General features: G+C 33.0%; 2 protein-coding genes across 2 annotated transcripts; one reads left to right on the forward strand and one right to left on the reverse strand.

The window, feature by feature from the left end:
• The first annotated feature begins 482 nt into the window (after window positions 1–482).
• On the forward strand, window positions 483–5,980 carry LOC115978283 (probable cinnamyl alcohol dehydrogenase 1). Its single transcript, XM_031100308.1, has 6 exons — window positions 483–650; window positions 1,479–1,592; window positions 2,834–3,064; window positions 4,938–5,223; window positions 5,340–5,490; window positions 5,614–5,980. Exons 1-6 carry the CDS (start codon window positions 562–564, stop codon window positions 5,808–5,810), a joined length of 1,068 nt encoding a protein of 355 aa, XP_030956168.1. The 5' UTR covers window positions 483–561; the 3' UTR covers window positions 5,811–5,980.
• Window positions 5,981–13,679: 7,699 nt separating this feature from the next.
• LOC115975140 (WAT1-related protein At5g64700-like) lies at window positions 13,680–15,736 on the reverse strand. Its single transcript, XM_031095811.1, has 6 exons — window positions 15,527–15,736; window positions 15,147–15,326; window positions 14,803–15,055; window positions 14,541–14,699; window positions 14,288–14,439; window positions 13,680–14,033 (listed from the first exon to the last, which is right to left on the reverse strand). The coding sequence occupies exons 1-6, from the start codon at window positions 15,697–15,699 to the stop codon at window positions 13,859–13,861; spliced, it is 1,092 nt and encodes a 363-aa protein (XP_030951671.1). The 5' UTR covers window positions 15,700–15,736; the 3' UTR covers window positions 13,680–13,858.
• Window positions 15,737–16,326: the final 590 nt, after the last annotated feature.

The raw sequence follows: 16,326 nt of genomic DNA on the forward strand, positions 1-16,326 counted from the left end.
GAAATTTATTTACAAAAAATAAATATAATACATGCACTATAAACTATAAAGTTGTAAATTCAGTCTTCGTCGCAGGGGAAAATCGTCATTCGCCACGGTAAACGTCCTGCATCAGCGCTGACGGAAGGTTATCTCAACAAGGAGGTCACTGCCTACGACAGGCTCTTCAAATTTTTTATCTTCTAAAAATAGTTAATAATTTATGTGTAAGAAGTCGCCAAGTCGGATTCTCAAAAAAAGAAAGAAGAGAAGAAGTATGCAGGGTAGTTGTAGACTTGTTCGTAGTACTCTATATGAAATATGAAGTTAAAGGAAATACTAGAAAGTAAAATACTAAAATCTTATTGAAGTTTATAACTCCTTTTAACTGGGACTGTGAGGTAGTCGGGTGTGATGTAAAGAGCGGTGGTATCATCTTGTCTACCTATAAATACAAGACTGACGCAGCACCTTTGTTTTGATCCACTTACTTATTGTCTTAACTTGGATTAGATTGGATTGGTCTTTTAAAGTATACTATCTCTCTCCCTCTCTCTCTCTCTCTTCATAAACCAGACCAAGATGAGCTCATTGAGTGCAAAAGATGACTGCCTTGCATGGGCGGCAAGAGACCCATCTGGAGTTTTATCACCTTACAGCTTCAGCCGCAGGTCCTTGTTCTTATTTTTACTTTTCTTCATTTTTTCCATGTGCTTGTACTAGTCAAATATTCAAAATGCGTTTGGATGTGGCTTTTGTTTGAAAGCTAATTTGCAAAGTTGATTAAACTATAGCTATACCTAAAATAAGTGAGACTTGAAAAATATATATATACATAAGCAAATAAAGCTAAATGGAAAATGGGTGATATCATGTTTTTAAGAAAGAATGAATAGGGCTCCTACTTTGATGTTTGTTTGAGGTTTGGAACTTTGAGAATGCCTTGCAGAGTTGCAGGTCATATACTCTTGCTTATACTCATGTTTTGCTTCCTAATTAAAGTCCTAATCTTGATGTTTATCCAATTATTAGTCATATAATGTCCTATGAAGCATGGATTAGTGGTCAAGTTCACTTCTTGATACAAATTTGTATATGGTAGACATAAGTGGGTACTAGACCTGAAGATTCCTTTCTTGACAAGAATAAAAGAAACAAATGAGAAGAAACGCTAATTGTGCTTGAAAGCACAAACATATCGATCTTTTTATACATTATGTTATTTTCTTGAGGTGCTTCTATTCTCTTATATATTCATAATGGAAACGATTTGCTTAAGTTAATTTTAAAAATAGAAGCAATTTGCTTAAGTTGGTGAAATTATTAAAAAAGTTACCTGGAAGTCAGTTATATATCTTCATCTTTATCATTGGTTGACATAATGATCCCATACATGAGTTCCTCTATGATTTTTAGAACTATATATGATTAAATAATACTTACATGTTTTTATAGTAATATATTCTGATTATGAATGGATTTTGGGAAATTTTATTCAGGGCTGTTGGCAGTGACGATGTTTCATTAAAAATTACACACTGTGGAGTTTGTTATGCTGATTTACTTTCGACCAGGAATTTACATGGGAATTCAAAGTATCCTTTAGTGCCTGGGTAAGTGGACCAGTTGTATTTAGTAGTCTTAGCTATCCTTGAACTGATGTATTCTTCCTGTTGCTACTAAGAACAATAATAAATAAATTGAATTTCATAATATTTAAAATAATATCATTTAAATAATAATAATTCACATAAATTAGAATTTATCATAAAATTAGAGAACAGTTGAGAGATATTACTGCACAAAGTGCACATGATATATAATTTATAATTTACCGTTAATTCATAATTTTTTAAATGGTGGAGTTAAGACATGACCATGTCACTATCTTGAGATAATGTATGCCGTTTATACGATTTTCAGTATAATAGACTGACAACATTATGCGTGCGGCAACGGGATACAATAATCCAGCTAATTATAGAGCTCTTTACCCTCTTTTACCCATAAAAATAATATATGAAAACATATATTCTCAAAAGAAGTGAAAAATGATCAAGCAAAGGTTTTTAAAAATAGCTACTGCCGTGCAAGGGTCAAATAAGGGAAAAATTGACCACATTATGTTTTTGACACTAGCAATATTTATATCATAAAACTCGGTCATAGAATATTACCCAGTGGTTATATATATATATAGTAAAGGGTACTTGCCGATGAATAGATAGCAATAAAGTTTCCTTTTATTGCTTTGACCAATTAAATCTATTGTGAGAAACAGATTGGTATTTTGCATTTTATTTATTTATTTAAAGTTTTAACTTATGGTACTTTTGATAATAACTCTTTATCATTAGATCAAAACACCAATCAGTTTTACATTTTTACTAATGTTAAACCTTTAAAAAAAAGGTTTGGCAAAGTAAAAGATTTAATACGGAAAATATTCCCAATAGTTTTTTGATAGAAGATAGAAATTCTACTCTACCCTAATCGAAGTGTATATGTGTGTGAAACTCCCTCCTGGAGACTTGAACCCCGGTCCTTCCCCCCACACCCCACAAGTACTTATAATTGTGGGGTAACCACAGCACTAAGGGTGCGTAGTGGTAATATTCCAAATAGTTTTAAAGGCTCCGACGTATGGAAAATTTAGCTAAACAATATGCATTGATTTAGCCAACTCATAATAGGAAAGGCATCAAAGAGAGAAAACTGATTTCTATTAAATCACTTTCAAAATATTTTAATCTTTATAAAAATATTCCAACACTTCCTCCTTCAATAAAATTTTTACTTACAAAAACAACAAAAAAACTATCCTTGAACTGATTTATCTATACTTGCAAACTAGACATGAGATTGCAGGAATCGTGAAAGAGGTTGGTTCCAATGTTCACCGCTTCAAAGTTGGTGACCATGTTGGAGTGGGTACCTATGTCAACTCATGCAGAAGTTGCGAGTATTGTAATGATGGACAAGAAATTAATTGCGCAAAAGGACCAGTTTTCACCTTTGGTAGGGTGGACACGGATGGTAGTATCACCCAAGGAGGATATTCAAGTTACATTGTTGCCCATGAAAGGTAAGTATTCCTTTATGCTACTACATTCAGTTCCTTTATTTTCCTTTACATACCAAAATTCACAGTTACATTAGTATGGTATTCAAATATAAGTCTATTAACCTCATGAAGCACTTCCTAAAATAAGAAGTGTCTTGGTTCATACTAATCGGAGTTAATTTCACCTTGTGGAAGTTGTGTCAATTCATTTGATCATTTTGTAGAGGTGATAAAAGGGGGTTACATGGAGGTTGTAGATTTTGGCGGTCAGGTAAGGCTTCCCAAGGGGCCTAAGTCTTTGGCAAATTCGCAAGTTTCTAAACATAAGCTACATGCCACCACATATGTGGCTAGGTTTATAAACAGTTCCATTGTCATGCTAGCTGTTCTCTCTCTCCCCCTCCTTCCAATTTATGACATATTATATTCTTGTACATTGTTTTAATTCTTTGAATTTGTAAGGTTGAATTTAATCAACCATTTTGTTGGCTTTATTCCGTGCCAATTTGCTTGTAATTTAGCACTATTTAGGTGAGAATCATATAAGGGTAGTGTGTGAGAGAGTGTGAAGAAATGCTTAAGACTGTGCACTGAAGTAGGGACTCGTGACTGGATCTCGTGGGTGGCTCGTGACTGGCAAGCCGCCAGAGGATGCACACGAGTGAAGTATGCAGAGAAGCTGAACCGTCATGCCAGCTGTAGCACTACAGGACAAAAAGTCCAGACTGGCCATTCAGTTAGCTTGTAGTTTGAACTTGTGACTCAGTCAAGTCGCGAGGCCAAGTCGCTAGCCAGTTTTGTTTTGAAAAACTGACTCTTCGCATTCCCTTCTCACACAAGTATAAATACCTTTTATACCCACGAAATGTAGAGAGCTTCTAGAGAGAATTTTGAGAGAGAAACCTAAGAGAAAAACAAGATTGACTCATTCACAATCTTTACATAGTGACTCTTCAAATTCCTCAACTCTCACCATCTCCATTGTTACATCCTTGAGAGGTACATTAGTCAAAACATTTTCTCACCATACTCATATATGTGAGAAGGCTACTTGGCACTTGGGAAGCAGTTAGGAAAAGCAGTTAGAAAAGGATCAATTGATATTGGTTGATGCTATGGGTTATAGCGGAATCTGGTAAGCTAAAGAAGACAAAGGTTCGGCGTAACCTCGTTGGAGTAAGAAGCTTAGAGGGCTTAGGTACACTGGGTAGATAGGCTTGGAGGGTCTTCTGCTGTTCATGTATTCCAACTTCATTCTTTAGTGGATTATTGACCGCTTGAAGGGCGGCGGAGAGGTTTTATGCCGAGGACTTCAATTTCCTCTTCGATAACACATCGCTGTGTTGTTTTTGTATTTGCATCTCTCTTCCCTTAATCTTTGCTATTTAATTTCTGTTGTGATTGTGATTTTATTTGGTTTAGATTGTTTTATCAATTCATTTTTAGCTTATGTTCATATTCCACACATATATTGTTTGATAATAAGCTTGAATTGATAATTTGTAAATTAAGGGTCTAAACGTTCAAGGTGTTTTATATACTATTTGAACTTTCAGAATTCTCAATCTTTTACTTGGTACTATAGAGTCTTCAATGAAGGCAATCAAGGATGGGTGTTCAAATCAATATATAGATCTTGCTTATGGTTGGGCTTTTAGAGCTTGCATTTATATTTTGCATGCCATTAGGAAAAGAAGATAATTATCATTTCTTTGTTACGGTTCTAAAATAGTCAATAGCAACCATAGTTTCGTGAAGCAACTTTAAGATTTTGGGATTGAGAAATGAGAATCTGATGTGATAATTTTGATCTATTGACTTTATACTCGGGAATTTGCCAAGTTTTTAACACAGGTTAAAGTAAATCAGTTCAGTTTTGGCCTTGAAAATGTAGGTACTGCTTCAGGATACCTGACAACTATCCATTGGCTTCAGCAGCTCCTCTACTTTGTGCTGGAATTACTGTGTACGCTCCCATGGTGCATCACAAAATGAACCAACCTGGTAAATCTCTAGGAGTGATTGGGCTTGGAGGCCTTGGTCACATGGCAGTGAAGTTTGGAAAGGCTTTTGGGTTGAACGTAACAATTTTCAGCACTAGTGTATCCAAGGAAGAGGAAGCCCTGAGTGTGCTTGGTGCGAACAGATTTGTGGTCTCATCTGACCAAGAGCAGATGAAGGTAGATTTACAAAAAACTTCTTATAGACCATCTGTTGCCCTGTTCATGTAAGCAACGCAGAAATTGATGAACCGTCTTTAAGTTTTGTTGGATTGATTGTTGCCATGTTGTTTTAGGCTCTGGCTAAGTCATTTGACTTTATAATTGACACAGCATCTGGTGATCACCCATTTGATCCCTACATGTCACTGTTGAAGACTGCTGGTGTTCTAGCCCTGGTGGGGTTCCCAAGTGAAGTCAAATTCAGTCCTGCAAGCCTTAATATAGGTACTTAGACAATTTCTAGATTAGAAAATTTCTTGAGATTAAAGAACTCTTTAGTTTGATAGTGTTACCTTAACAGGTTTGAACACAAATTTTAATGAACTGCATGCATTGACCTTTTTGCAGGTAATAAAACCATTTCTGGTAGTTTAGTAGGTGGTACAAAGGTGACCCAAGAAATGATTGACTTCTGCGCTGCTCACAAAATATACCCAAACATAGAAGTAATTCCAGTTCAGTATGCAAATGAAGCTCTTGAGAGGCTAATAAATAAAGATGTGAAGTACCGTTTTGTTATTGATATTGAGAACTCCTTGAAATAATACTGATAAAGAAACAAGGAATTCCTCCTCTCAAAAGCATACAGTGATTGGCAATTGTTCTTTTTTGGATGGCGGGCAATTAATTCTATTAACAAGCATTTGGTGTTGCTCTTCTGCATCATGTAATAGCCTGAAATAAGTGAATAGGTCATTGAGTGGTTTTGTGAGAAATGGCTTAATAAAAAGACTTTTGTATCATTGTCTTAGGTCCTTGAGTGGTGTTGTGAGAAATGGATTAATAAAAGTTAGAAGAATTGACTTTTAAACTGTTGTGTTTTTGTATTCTTGTCTTGTACCTGCGCAGCAGTCTCTACTTGCAGGGAATATGTCATTTTGCTTGGGAGTTCTTTATTTTATTTTGTTTCCGGAGACCAAACTGAAAAATCCCTCAACCAGAATATCTTTGTTTAACACTCAGTTAGTATTTTTGGCATAAATTTCGGCTCAGATGTCCAATTGAGATGATTCAAGTTGGGCTGGAACTTTAACTTAAAGGGCTACAACTTTGTAGTTTATCAAAAGTCCAAATTCTGACGTTAAATGGGCCAAAACAGTTGATTAAGTGAAGTCTAAAAATCTGGGATTTTCTCCAAACAGGAATTCAACTTGTAATAGGATTCCTTGACCTATTTAAAGACTCTTTAGGGCAAAATTCTGGGGGCGGAGGCTAGTGCTAGGGCTGAGGGCTGAATGTATAGAGAGTGCGGCTACTTCTTTGGTTTTCTTCTATGACAGTTAGTTTTATTTTATTTGTTTAGTTTAATGTTTAGTATTTTATTTTTGTGTTTTCTTTCAATTACCATGTGTAGCTAAATTTATAATTAGGGTTGAGGATGAAACCTTGTTAAGGATTTTCAGTAATATTTATGTGATTTGATTTTTCCCACAATAGTTATTCTTTAATGATTTAAATTGTTCTTGCTTCATATCAATTGACTAAGATGAGATTCTAGATATGAGTTCAATCATGTTTTTCTCATGATTTAGGATTTGTCTTAATTAATTGAATGCTTGGTTTATTAATTCTTGATTATAAAATTAGATATCTCTTGTGATTTGTCTGTCAATGGATACAATTTATGATTTGATTTTTAGAATTGGATATATCTTGTGATTTGTTTGGCTATAGATACAATTGATGATTTAGTTTTATACTTAAGAAGCGAAGAAGAACATGCTTTAGATTTTTAAACATAAGTTTTTATGATGATATTTTCCATGATAGCAAGATTGATTTCTAGATTATCATGTAGTAAGTTGGAAAAAATTAATGATCATAAATATATACTGATATGACTTACAAGGCGGATTCCAAAACCTTAATTCCTTTCCCTTGATTGTTTACATCTTTTTATTGTTTTATATCTTTTGCTTAGTTTAACTATTTGCTTAATTTTATTATTTGCTTAGTTTATTTAATCTCAGAAAACCAATTTTTATTAAACTAGATTAAAATTAATTTGGTTGAGGTTTAATTAATTTTCCTACGTTTATTCAAGTTCCTGTGGGTTCAACCTCGTTCTTGTCCAACTATACTTCGGTACGGTTCGTACACTTGCGAGTACTTTAAAATTTCACAACAATTAGTATGTTAATCATCGCTCGTCACCTACCATGCCATTAGAGATAAGTGTCCACATTAGTCTTTGGAAAAATATATGTAAAATACTATTAAAAAAAATGTACGACTAAACTATTTTGTTTTATCTTTGATAAGTAAAATTAAGACTATTTGTGGGGGTGACATACTCGATGTGGGTAGTTTGATTAAATATCAAACAATCGAATGTGCAAATTATCAGTTGTAGCTAGGTGTAGACACCTCATTTTGTATCCGTTAATAACCTTTGGTCCCCAACCCCAATGATGCACTTGACATACTTCAACTAAGGGTAATTAAAAAGTTCTCAATAGTTCGAAAGTAATCATAAATCATAGTTCGAAAGTAATCATAAAAAGTACTCAAATGGCTTTGAAAACAATGCTAAAAATGACATTTGCTCACTGTTTTCACAAAGAATATTTGAATGAGGTTTGCTTCATTGGAAAGTAGACATCCTGCGTTTTAATTTGAATATAAATTGTTTTGTAATTTGGATTTAAAATGAGTGAGTTATGGTTGTTTGAAGTCAAGCCAACAATGTAGTCGAAATTAGGGTTTTTTAGCAAGCATGCATACGCATTCGTCGAGGCTGCGTATGCAGCCTCAACCAAGCGTACACATCCTCATTTCCAGGACTTCATAACTTAAGTTTTGGGCCCCCAAAAATTCATTCTTTGATTGGGGGGGGGGGGGGGCAACTCCTAAACCCTTAGGAACATCCAAAGGCCTCTAAAAAGCCTTGAAAATTATAGTTTTTAACTTATAAATACTATCTCTAATCCAAACCCTAGCTAAAGAGAGAGTCTCCACTTTTCTAAAACCCTAATTTTCTCTTCTAAACACTCACACAACACCTTTGCACGCCTTTTCAAACTATTCAAAACCTTTCACTAGCACAAAACTAAGGCATAAACTTGTTCTTAATTTCGTTTTACAAATTATTGTGTTCTTTATTATCTTTTGTTCTCTGTCTAATCTCTATGTTGTAGGCACTGAGGGTCGGTTAAATAAACTTCAAACTGAGATTCTTAAGCAAGGTGAGCATTCTTTCAATGATTTGTTCATTTGCTTAATAGGATCCATATCTTTTTGTTGTGGTTCTTTTTATTCTTGTTCTTGACTTGTTTGATGTTTATGGTTCTTTAGATATGTGTTAAGATGGCTATGAGTTGATTATAATACGTTCTTAGTGCTTTTGTGGTTTTATTTAGTTTTTATGTTATATTAACATGTTCTTTGTGTTATAATATGTAGAACTTTTCACATGTCCTTTATTTGATTATTATTTTATTTATTCGATTTATGTTAATTTGACCATAGTATAAATTTTTTTTAGTCTTTAGTATTTCCTTCTTATTTTCTTGCATGTATGTTCTTAGATTTGAAGTTGTTTTAGTCTAATATGTGATTTTTACCATTTTTGTGTTAAGGATGCGTGCGCATTCTCGAGTATTCGTATGCAGGGTTTCAACCTTGCATACGCATAGTTGAGTATTAAGGAGATTATCATGATAATCAAAACTTATTATATAATTGTAATTGATATTACTCAAATAATTGATAGTACTCTTAACCCAAACATGTTTTTTTTTTTTTTTTTTTCAAAGCACACCAAACTAACCTAAGTGAACTGAATTGGACCTCAATGGAAGAAATGGACCAAATTGGTCAGAATGGACAAAAATGGACTGAATTAGACCAGAATGACCGAACTCGACCAAAATGAACTGAATGCCAAACCATAATTAGTAAACAGAACTCAAAAAATTAATAATAATTATAATAATAAAGTGATGTAAAACTATAATCTATGATAAGTAAAGTATTCCAATATGATGAAAGTGGTTTGTTTTTGAAGTAACACTAATAAAATTTGTTATCACATTAATATTTTTAACTAAATTATTACACATGCGTCTGTGATTTTATGTGGATGTTAAAGGTTTTATTTAAGTTGGATTTGGCACCATGTAGAGAAAGTTGGTACACCATAAAAAAAGCATATAAGAAACCCACTTGCATGTAATATCTTATACAAAAAGAAAAAAGAAAGAGGGAAAAAAATAAAACCACTGATGTTGCCATGGCGGTGGTTGTGATGGTTGTTTATTGTAGTGGATATATTATTTTATTGTGTTATTTATATTATTTTATTGTGTTAAAAGCTAAAATAAAACCATTGATGTTGGGTATTTTGTAAAGTGAGAAGGTAAAATAGATAAAGTAGCTTTTTGTAGTGACAAATAGCTAAATTTATGGCTCCACCAATGTGGATGCTCTTAAGAGCTTTATTATCTCTATCTCTTGAAATTGATAAAAATGACATATGGTTCTCTAAGTAAGAGCGAAACTTAACCCTTCAACTTGGCCTTGAATACTACATTAGAATACATAAATGAATATAGTGGTGAAAAGAGATTTTTTTTGGGTGAGTATAAACTAAAAATAAATAAATAGTGTCTCCATCCAAGATGTTTGTAATACATTTAATTTCTATTATAACGTACATTTAGGTTTAAGAATATGTAAAGTTATGGTAGTGAAAAGTGATGATCATATCATAATTGACAAGTTATAATTAGTTTTGAGAATGAGTAAAGGCATAATGCATTATCACATTCATTAATATTTATATACATATTTTTTTAAGAAATGATGAAAAAAAAATGATAACATGACCATTGATGTGATTCAACATAGGCGTAGCAATAATAAATAGTATACTTCAACTTTTAGATATTATATAAATTATGAATAAAATATTGTTTGCATTCTTAAAGTTTGCATAAATTTGTTTTTCGTTCCTGAACTTTAATGAGTTCTTCATCCTTAAACTATTGAAAACATTATAGATTATTTATCCCAAACATTAAAAAAGATCTTTTATACAGTGCATATGACCAATTGTTTTATGCCACTTGACCAATATAATGATCCACGTCAAACATGTTAGATTCTCTAATGCTAAAAATAGTACCACCTAATTAGACAGGTAGGATAAAAGTTCACCAAGTGAATAAATGACAAAAAAAAAAAAAAATGTAACATTTTCAACAATTTAGGGGGAAAATAATTCTTTTAGAAATTTAGGGACGAGACTTTATGGGTGGAAACAATATTTTAGCCTAAAATAAATAAATATAGCATAGTCAAGAATCAAGATGCAAGTAATCCATGTTTCAAAAAAAAGATGCAAGTAATCCACAGCATTTCAAATACATGAGAAGCTCGGTTCTAAAAAAACAAAAACAAAAACCTGACAAGCTGAAGTAACCTTTGGATGATTCTAAAAAGCATAAGCTTCCCAAAATTGACGAAAAGCTAGGCAAGATGGAAGTAATTTCAATCTTTAGAAGAAGAACCTCTAGAAAAGGCCTGTCAAACAAAGTCTTAATACCCGTTTGGCATTACCGTAGGAAGTAAAGTTTTAACTATATAAATTTAGTAATAGAGTTTTTGCGATACAGAGCTTTTACTTTAACTGAACAACTCTTAGGTTAAAGTTAAAGCCAAAAAACTCTATTACTAAACTTCTATGCTTCAAACTTTACTTCCTGCGGCAATGCCAAACGGGGACTCTGTTTGATAGGCCTTTTTCTAGTGGTGCTTCTTCTAAGATTGAAATTACTTCCATCTTGCCTAGCTTTTCGCCAATTTTGGGAAGCTTATGCTTTTTAGAAGCATCCAAAGACTACTTCTCTAAGCATTTGAGCTTGTCATGTTTTTGTTTTTGTTTTTTTTTTTTTAGAACCGAGTTTGTCATATGTTTGAAAAGCTGTGGATATATTTTGGCATTTTGGATTTATTTTAGGAAAAAAAAAATTGTTTCAATCCATAAAGTTTGCTTGAAATTTCTTTCTAGTCCCTAAATTTCAAAACGTATTATTTTCCCCTATACTGTTGAAAATGTTTCATTTTTTTGTACTTCTATTCGCTCGGTTAAATTTTATCCTACGTATCTAATATCTAAGTAGGTGTTACTAGTTTTAGCATTAGAGAATATGACACATGGATCATTATATTTTAAAAAGAAAATGAGAAAAGAACACACATGAGGTGAACAAGTGGCATGAAACTGTTGGTCATGTACACTGTACAAAAGATCTTTTTTAAGATTTGGTATAAACAATATAATGTTTTCAGCAGTCTAAGGACAAAGAACTCATTAAGTTTTAAGAACGGAAAAAAACTTATGAAATCTTTAAGAATGCAAACAATATTTTATCCATAATTATATATATATATATATATAATATTTAAAATCTGAAGTATAATATTTATTGTTATACGTTTTTGTTGAATCACATCAGTGATTATGTCATTATTTTATTTCCATCATTTCATAAAAAAAAAAATGTATATAAATATTTATTTATGCAATAATGCATTATATCTTTACTCATTTTCAAAATTAATTATAACTTATCAATCATAATATGACCATCATTTTTCACTATTATGACTTTACAAATTTTAAAACCTAAATGTAACTTATAATAGAAAATACATGTCATACAAACACCTGGGGCAGAGACACCATTTATTTATTTTTAGTTTAATACTCATCTGAAAAAAAAAAAAAAAAAAAAAATCTCATTCCACCACTATATTCATTTCCGTATGCTAATGTTATTCCAGGCCAGGTTAAAGGGTCCAGTTTTGCTTCTACATAGAGAATCATATGTCATTTTCAACCATGAGTATTAACGAAGAGGTTTTTTTTTTTTTTTGGTATAAAGTATTACAGGCAAATGGTTTTCCTGATATTCTTTTTTTATGGTGTACAAACTTTCTCTACATGGTACCGAATCCAACTTTAATAAAACCTTTAACAGGCACATAGAATCACAAACACATGCATAATAATTTAGTTAAAAATATTAATGTGATAACAAATTTGATTGATGTTATTTCAGTAACAAATCATTTCCATCACATTCAAATACATTACTTATGATAGAATATGGTTTTACATCACTTTATTATTATTATTATTTTGAGTTATGTTTAATAATTATGTTTCGGCATTCGGTCTAGTTTGGTAATTCCAATCCATTTCAGTCTACTTCTGTCCAAACACTCACAAACTTTAGAGAATAAAATCCAAACATCCTTAAAATTTAGGGGATAAAATCTAAATTCTTAAACATCAGGGTGTAAAATCCAAACACCCACAAACTTTAGGTTGTAAAATCCAAATTCTGAGACTTCAGAGTGTAAAATTCAAATACCCCTAAACTTTAGAGGTATCATTTGCAATTCATCCAAAAAATTATATATTTCCACGCATCGCGTTGTTATGCAACTAGTTTTAAGTTTTAATATCTATACTATTTATAAGAGGGTTTTTCTTTTTGGATTGAATTTTTATGTAGTTCAAAAACACCCTCTTAAACTTTAGTTTAATAGGGGAAAAACTTGAGGACAACCGGGTAAAAATATATCTCCAACCCCACTTAAAATACCTACAAAATAGGGCACTCTCCTACTAATCTATGTCTTTAAAGCAAACTTATACAAATAAAAATAAAATAAAAAAGGGGAGAAATTATGATACTAGACAACCCAAAAAAAAAAAAAAAAAAAAAAAAAAAAAGCCTCATCCAACGCGCAAATCGCGTGTGATAAGGATAGTAATTGTATAAGCGCATTTGAGTTAATTAGGGGAAGAAATACCATTGGAGGAGAAATTCTAAGGATAATGAACATTGGAAGAGTTGTTTTGTAAACGTATATATTAATTAGAATGAATTGTCAACCTCAAGCATATGTTCTTGATGCTTAAAAAGTGGATACTGGTATTTTGATTTTTTCGGTAACTGATATCTTAATGAAGAAATTATGCTTGCTAATTTGTCAAATTCGGGATGTCGATTTGGTAGGGAGGAATCTTATGAACAATGTGACCTCTACACTGCGGAAAATGGGACAAATCTTGGAGATTTTTGCTAATGGTTTGAAAATCTTAGAAGACTTTAATACATGCCACAGTAGAGAAGCAGAAAATGGCATTAATTGATTGGGGTAAGTAATATTCATGTCTCAACGTGTGTCAGGTCCCTTCTCTACCAAATGAAATGTTGTATGTTCTGTGATTATAATAACTTTGCATCTCTTTATCCTTCAGAGTAAAAATTTACTTCACATGTTGCACTCCCTGCTTCTAAACTTGAAATAGCAACAATGTGCTCTCTCTTTTGTACATATCATTCTGTTCGGTTCACAAGTGGCATCCAGGATTACTAATGATGAAAGTTCCAATCCAGTTGCAAATTCCTGAAGTACTTCATAAAGTGATGTTGCAGGTTTACAACCTTTACTTGCAAACGAAATGATAAGAATGGTTGTTTTGACAATCAAATGAAAAGAAAAACATCTAATCTGTTTTACAAGGGAAATGAAAAACACCTATATATTTATATTTATTTTCCAATAAAGGTGTATTTCATTTTGTTTCATTTGTGACAGAATTCATCTGAGTCTCATTGATGGAAATCTCTTGCATTTTGTCATCATCAAATCCTTTTTCATCGTCTGGCTGCCCAATGACAAGATTTTCTGTCCTTTTTGCCCAAAGTACACAGTAAAGGCCTACAACGATGAGAGACGCTCCTACCAAGCTGGGCAACACCAAATATACAAAAGAAAGTAGTTTAGTTCCTCATTTCCTCCCTAGCAATATGGACAATACACACAATGCCAGATTGTTTGTGAGGTTTTATTATTTACTAACAATTGTGACATGTAGCAGAAAACAGAAAATTGTGATAGAAAGCTACAACTGGATTGTTATAAGCAAATTTTTATGATAGGAGAATCAGAAACCAATGACTTGCAAGTGGCAGAAAGAATTTGTGTTCTATCTATAGCCCACCTGCCCACGTGTAGTCTCTCTGCAAAAGCAATTGCCGAGAATATTCCCACAATAATTAAGAGTAGTGGGCTAAACATTGCTGCAAAAACTGGTCCCTTATTACTGATACACCATGTTTGCAAGTAGTAGACTAAAGCTGAGATCACCACTCCCTATTACAAAAGTAAGCAGGAAGAGATGAAGACTATAATGTTTTACTTTCAAAGGTATCAAATTCCATGAAAGACATGCATTTGTAAGAGTAAACACTCACACAGTAGAGGATGGTTAATAGCTGCATGTTCCACTCCAGCTTCCATAAGTCTAGATTTCTTGCAAAAAACAGTGCAAGAAAAAAAGATTGCAATGATGCAAAGAAGCAAATCAAAGTGTTCAGCAATAATCTAGCTGGGTAGACTTTGTAGACCACAGCCTGAGAATAAATAGACCAAATTTGGGGAAAAAAATATGAAAAAAGAAAGGAATTTTTTCATACATGATATATTGCTATCATTTGAAAATATATAGTACATCACCTGGAGAATCAGCCATGCACTCCATGCTATGTGACTTGTCAGAATAAGTGCAGCACCCTTAATCCAGTTATCCTTGCCATGGCTCAACTCACAACTGTTGGTGCTACAGATGATTATCAGAGGCCTGTGCACAAAGCCTTTGAAAAGATATCTTCCTTTCCAGAAGGTAAAAGTAAGTGCCCCACCAATGCAAATCAGTGTACCCAGCACCTTAGCTTGACCTCTAACACTTGCTATGTTCAATGTCTCCATCCTAAATAAGAGATATAAAATCAAATGAAGGGCATCTGGTAAACTAGTAAAGAAGGTAACTGCATTTTATATGAGGGAAGCTGAGATAATACCTGAGTATTACTGCTATGAGGAAGGTCAAACTAGGGATAACATTACTTAAGGCAATTGCAACTGTTGGAGAAGTATATGCTAAACCAGCATAGTAAACATTAAGATGGATAGTTGTCCCAAGTGACGAAAGCAAAAAAATCTTTGCAATCACAGAGAATGAGAGTGGAGGTCTATTTTTCCTGCTTTGCAAGAAGAAAATAAGTAAATTTTTTTTTTCTCAAATGCTCCAGCAACTAGTCATGAGCCTAAAAGGCATATGATCACTGACCATATGCCTTTCTAGTGATTAGCTTACATCTCAATAGGGGAAAAAATGGTGCACGCATGCGCGCACACATACACACATCACTGAAGACTGACCATAAGAAGAATAACTAACCTTTCAAGTACATAAGCAAAGGGACCTAACAAAAGCATGGCAATTATATGCCTGTAAACCACAAAGACAAGTTGATTGAGTCCCCTTTCAAGGGCAATTTTCGTTAGGATATTTGCTCCACCATATGCTAACTGGACTAGTACCATTGCCCCATAAGAAGCATAGGACTTCATGGCTATTCATAATGCATTTCCTCTTGATGTTCATCTGGTTTAAGAAGTAGTGGACAAATAACCTCAGCCACCTCTTCAAAGGGTCTGTGGGACCCAGAATTTGACCCAGCCAAAAACATAAACCGCAGCTTCATTTCTATGCAAACACACGCAAAGAATCATTTTTTTAAGCCTCATATGGGAAGAATCACATTTCAATAGCAAGTGGAATGCATTATCACACTACCAGTATGCTTGAAAAGCATATTACCACACTTGAAACAGAAGCCAAACTATCAGATACCGTCTCTTTTCCCAATTAATATTTCCTATTTTCTTTAATTTTATGATTTCTATAGAGAAATTTTATTATGGAATGTCTAGTTACAGGAGCTGTACTGCTTTTGAGTGAACTTCCTTACAGAAGGAACAGTTCAACACACCTTTAGCACATTTTATTTCTTGCAGAAGGAACAGTTCAGCACTTATTGATCTTGGAAAACCCTCATAAAAGATTGATAAGTAGGTAATTTAGCTTGCTTTGTTGTAATTTTACCCCAATTTATATTTGTTTGAACTATGATTAAATAATTAAATTTACCACTTCCTAATAGCTTAAACTTTTATTACAACTAGCCGCGAAGTTGT

The sequence above is a fragment of the Quercus lobata genome, chromosome 2 (assembly GCF_001633185.2).
Source record: "Quercus lobata isolate SW786 chromosome 2, ValleyOak3.0 Primary Assembly, whole genome shotgun sequence".
Lineage (NCBI taxonomy): Eukaryota > Viridiplantae > Streptophyta > Magnoliopsida > Fagales > Fagaceae > Quercus > Quercus lobata.

What these genes read in the sequence shown, in the direction of transcription:
- LOC115978283 (XM_031100308.1), top strand. Translation starts at nt 562, where the DNA reads ATGAGCTCATTGAGTGCAAAAGATGACTGCCTTGCATGGGCGGCAAGA. An exon ending in CCTTACAGCTTCAGCCGCAG is followed by an intron (nt 651 to 1,478) that starts GTCCTTGTTCTT and finishes AATTTTATTCAG; the next exon opens with GGCTGTTGGCAGTGACGATG. An exon ending in TACATTGTTGCCCATGAAAG is followed by an intron (nt 3,065 to 4,937) that starts GTAAGTATTCCT and finishes TTGAAAATGTAG; the next exon opens with GTACTGCTTCAGGATACCTG.
- LOC115975140 (XM_031095811.1), bottom strand. Translation starts at nt 15,699, where the DNA reads ATGAAGTCCTATGCTTCTTATGGGGCAATGGTACTAGTCCAGTTAGCA. An exon ending in TTTGCTTATGTACTTGAAAG is followed by an intron (nt 15,327 to 15,526) that starts GTTAGTTATTCT and finishes CTTGCAAAGCAG; the next exon opens with GAAAAATAGACCTCCACTCT. An exon ending in TATTAACCATCCTCTACTGT is followed by an intron (nt 14,440 to 14,540) that starts GTGAGTGTTTAC and finishes CTTTTGTAATAG; the next exon opens with GGAGTGGTGATCTCAGCTTT.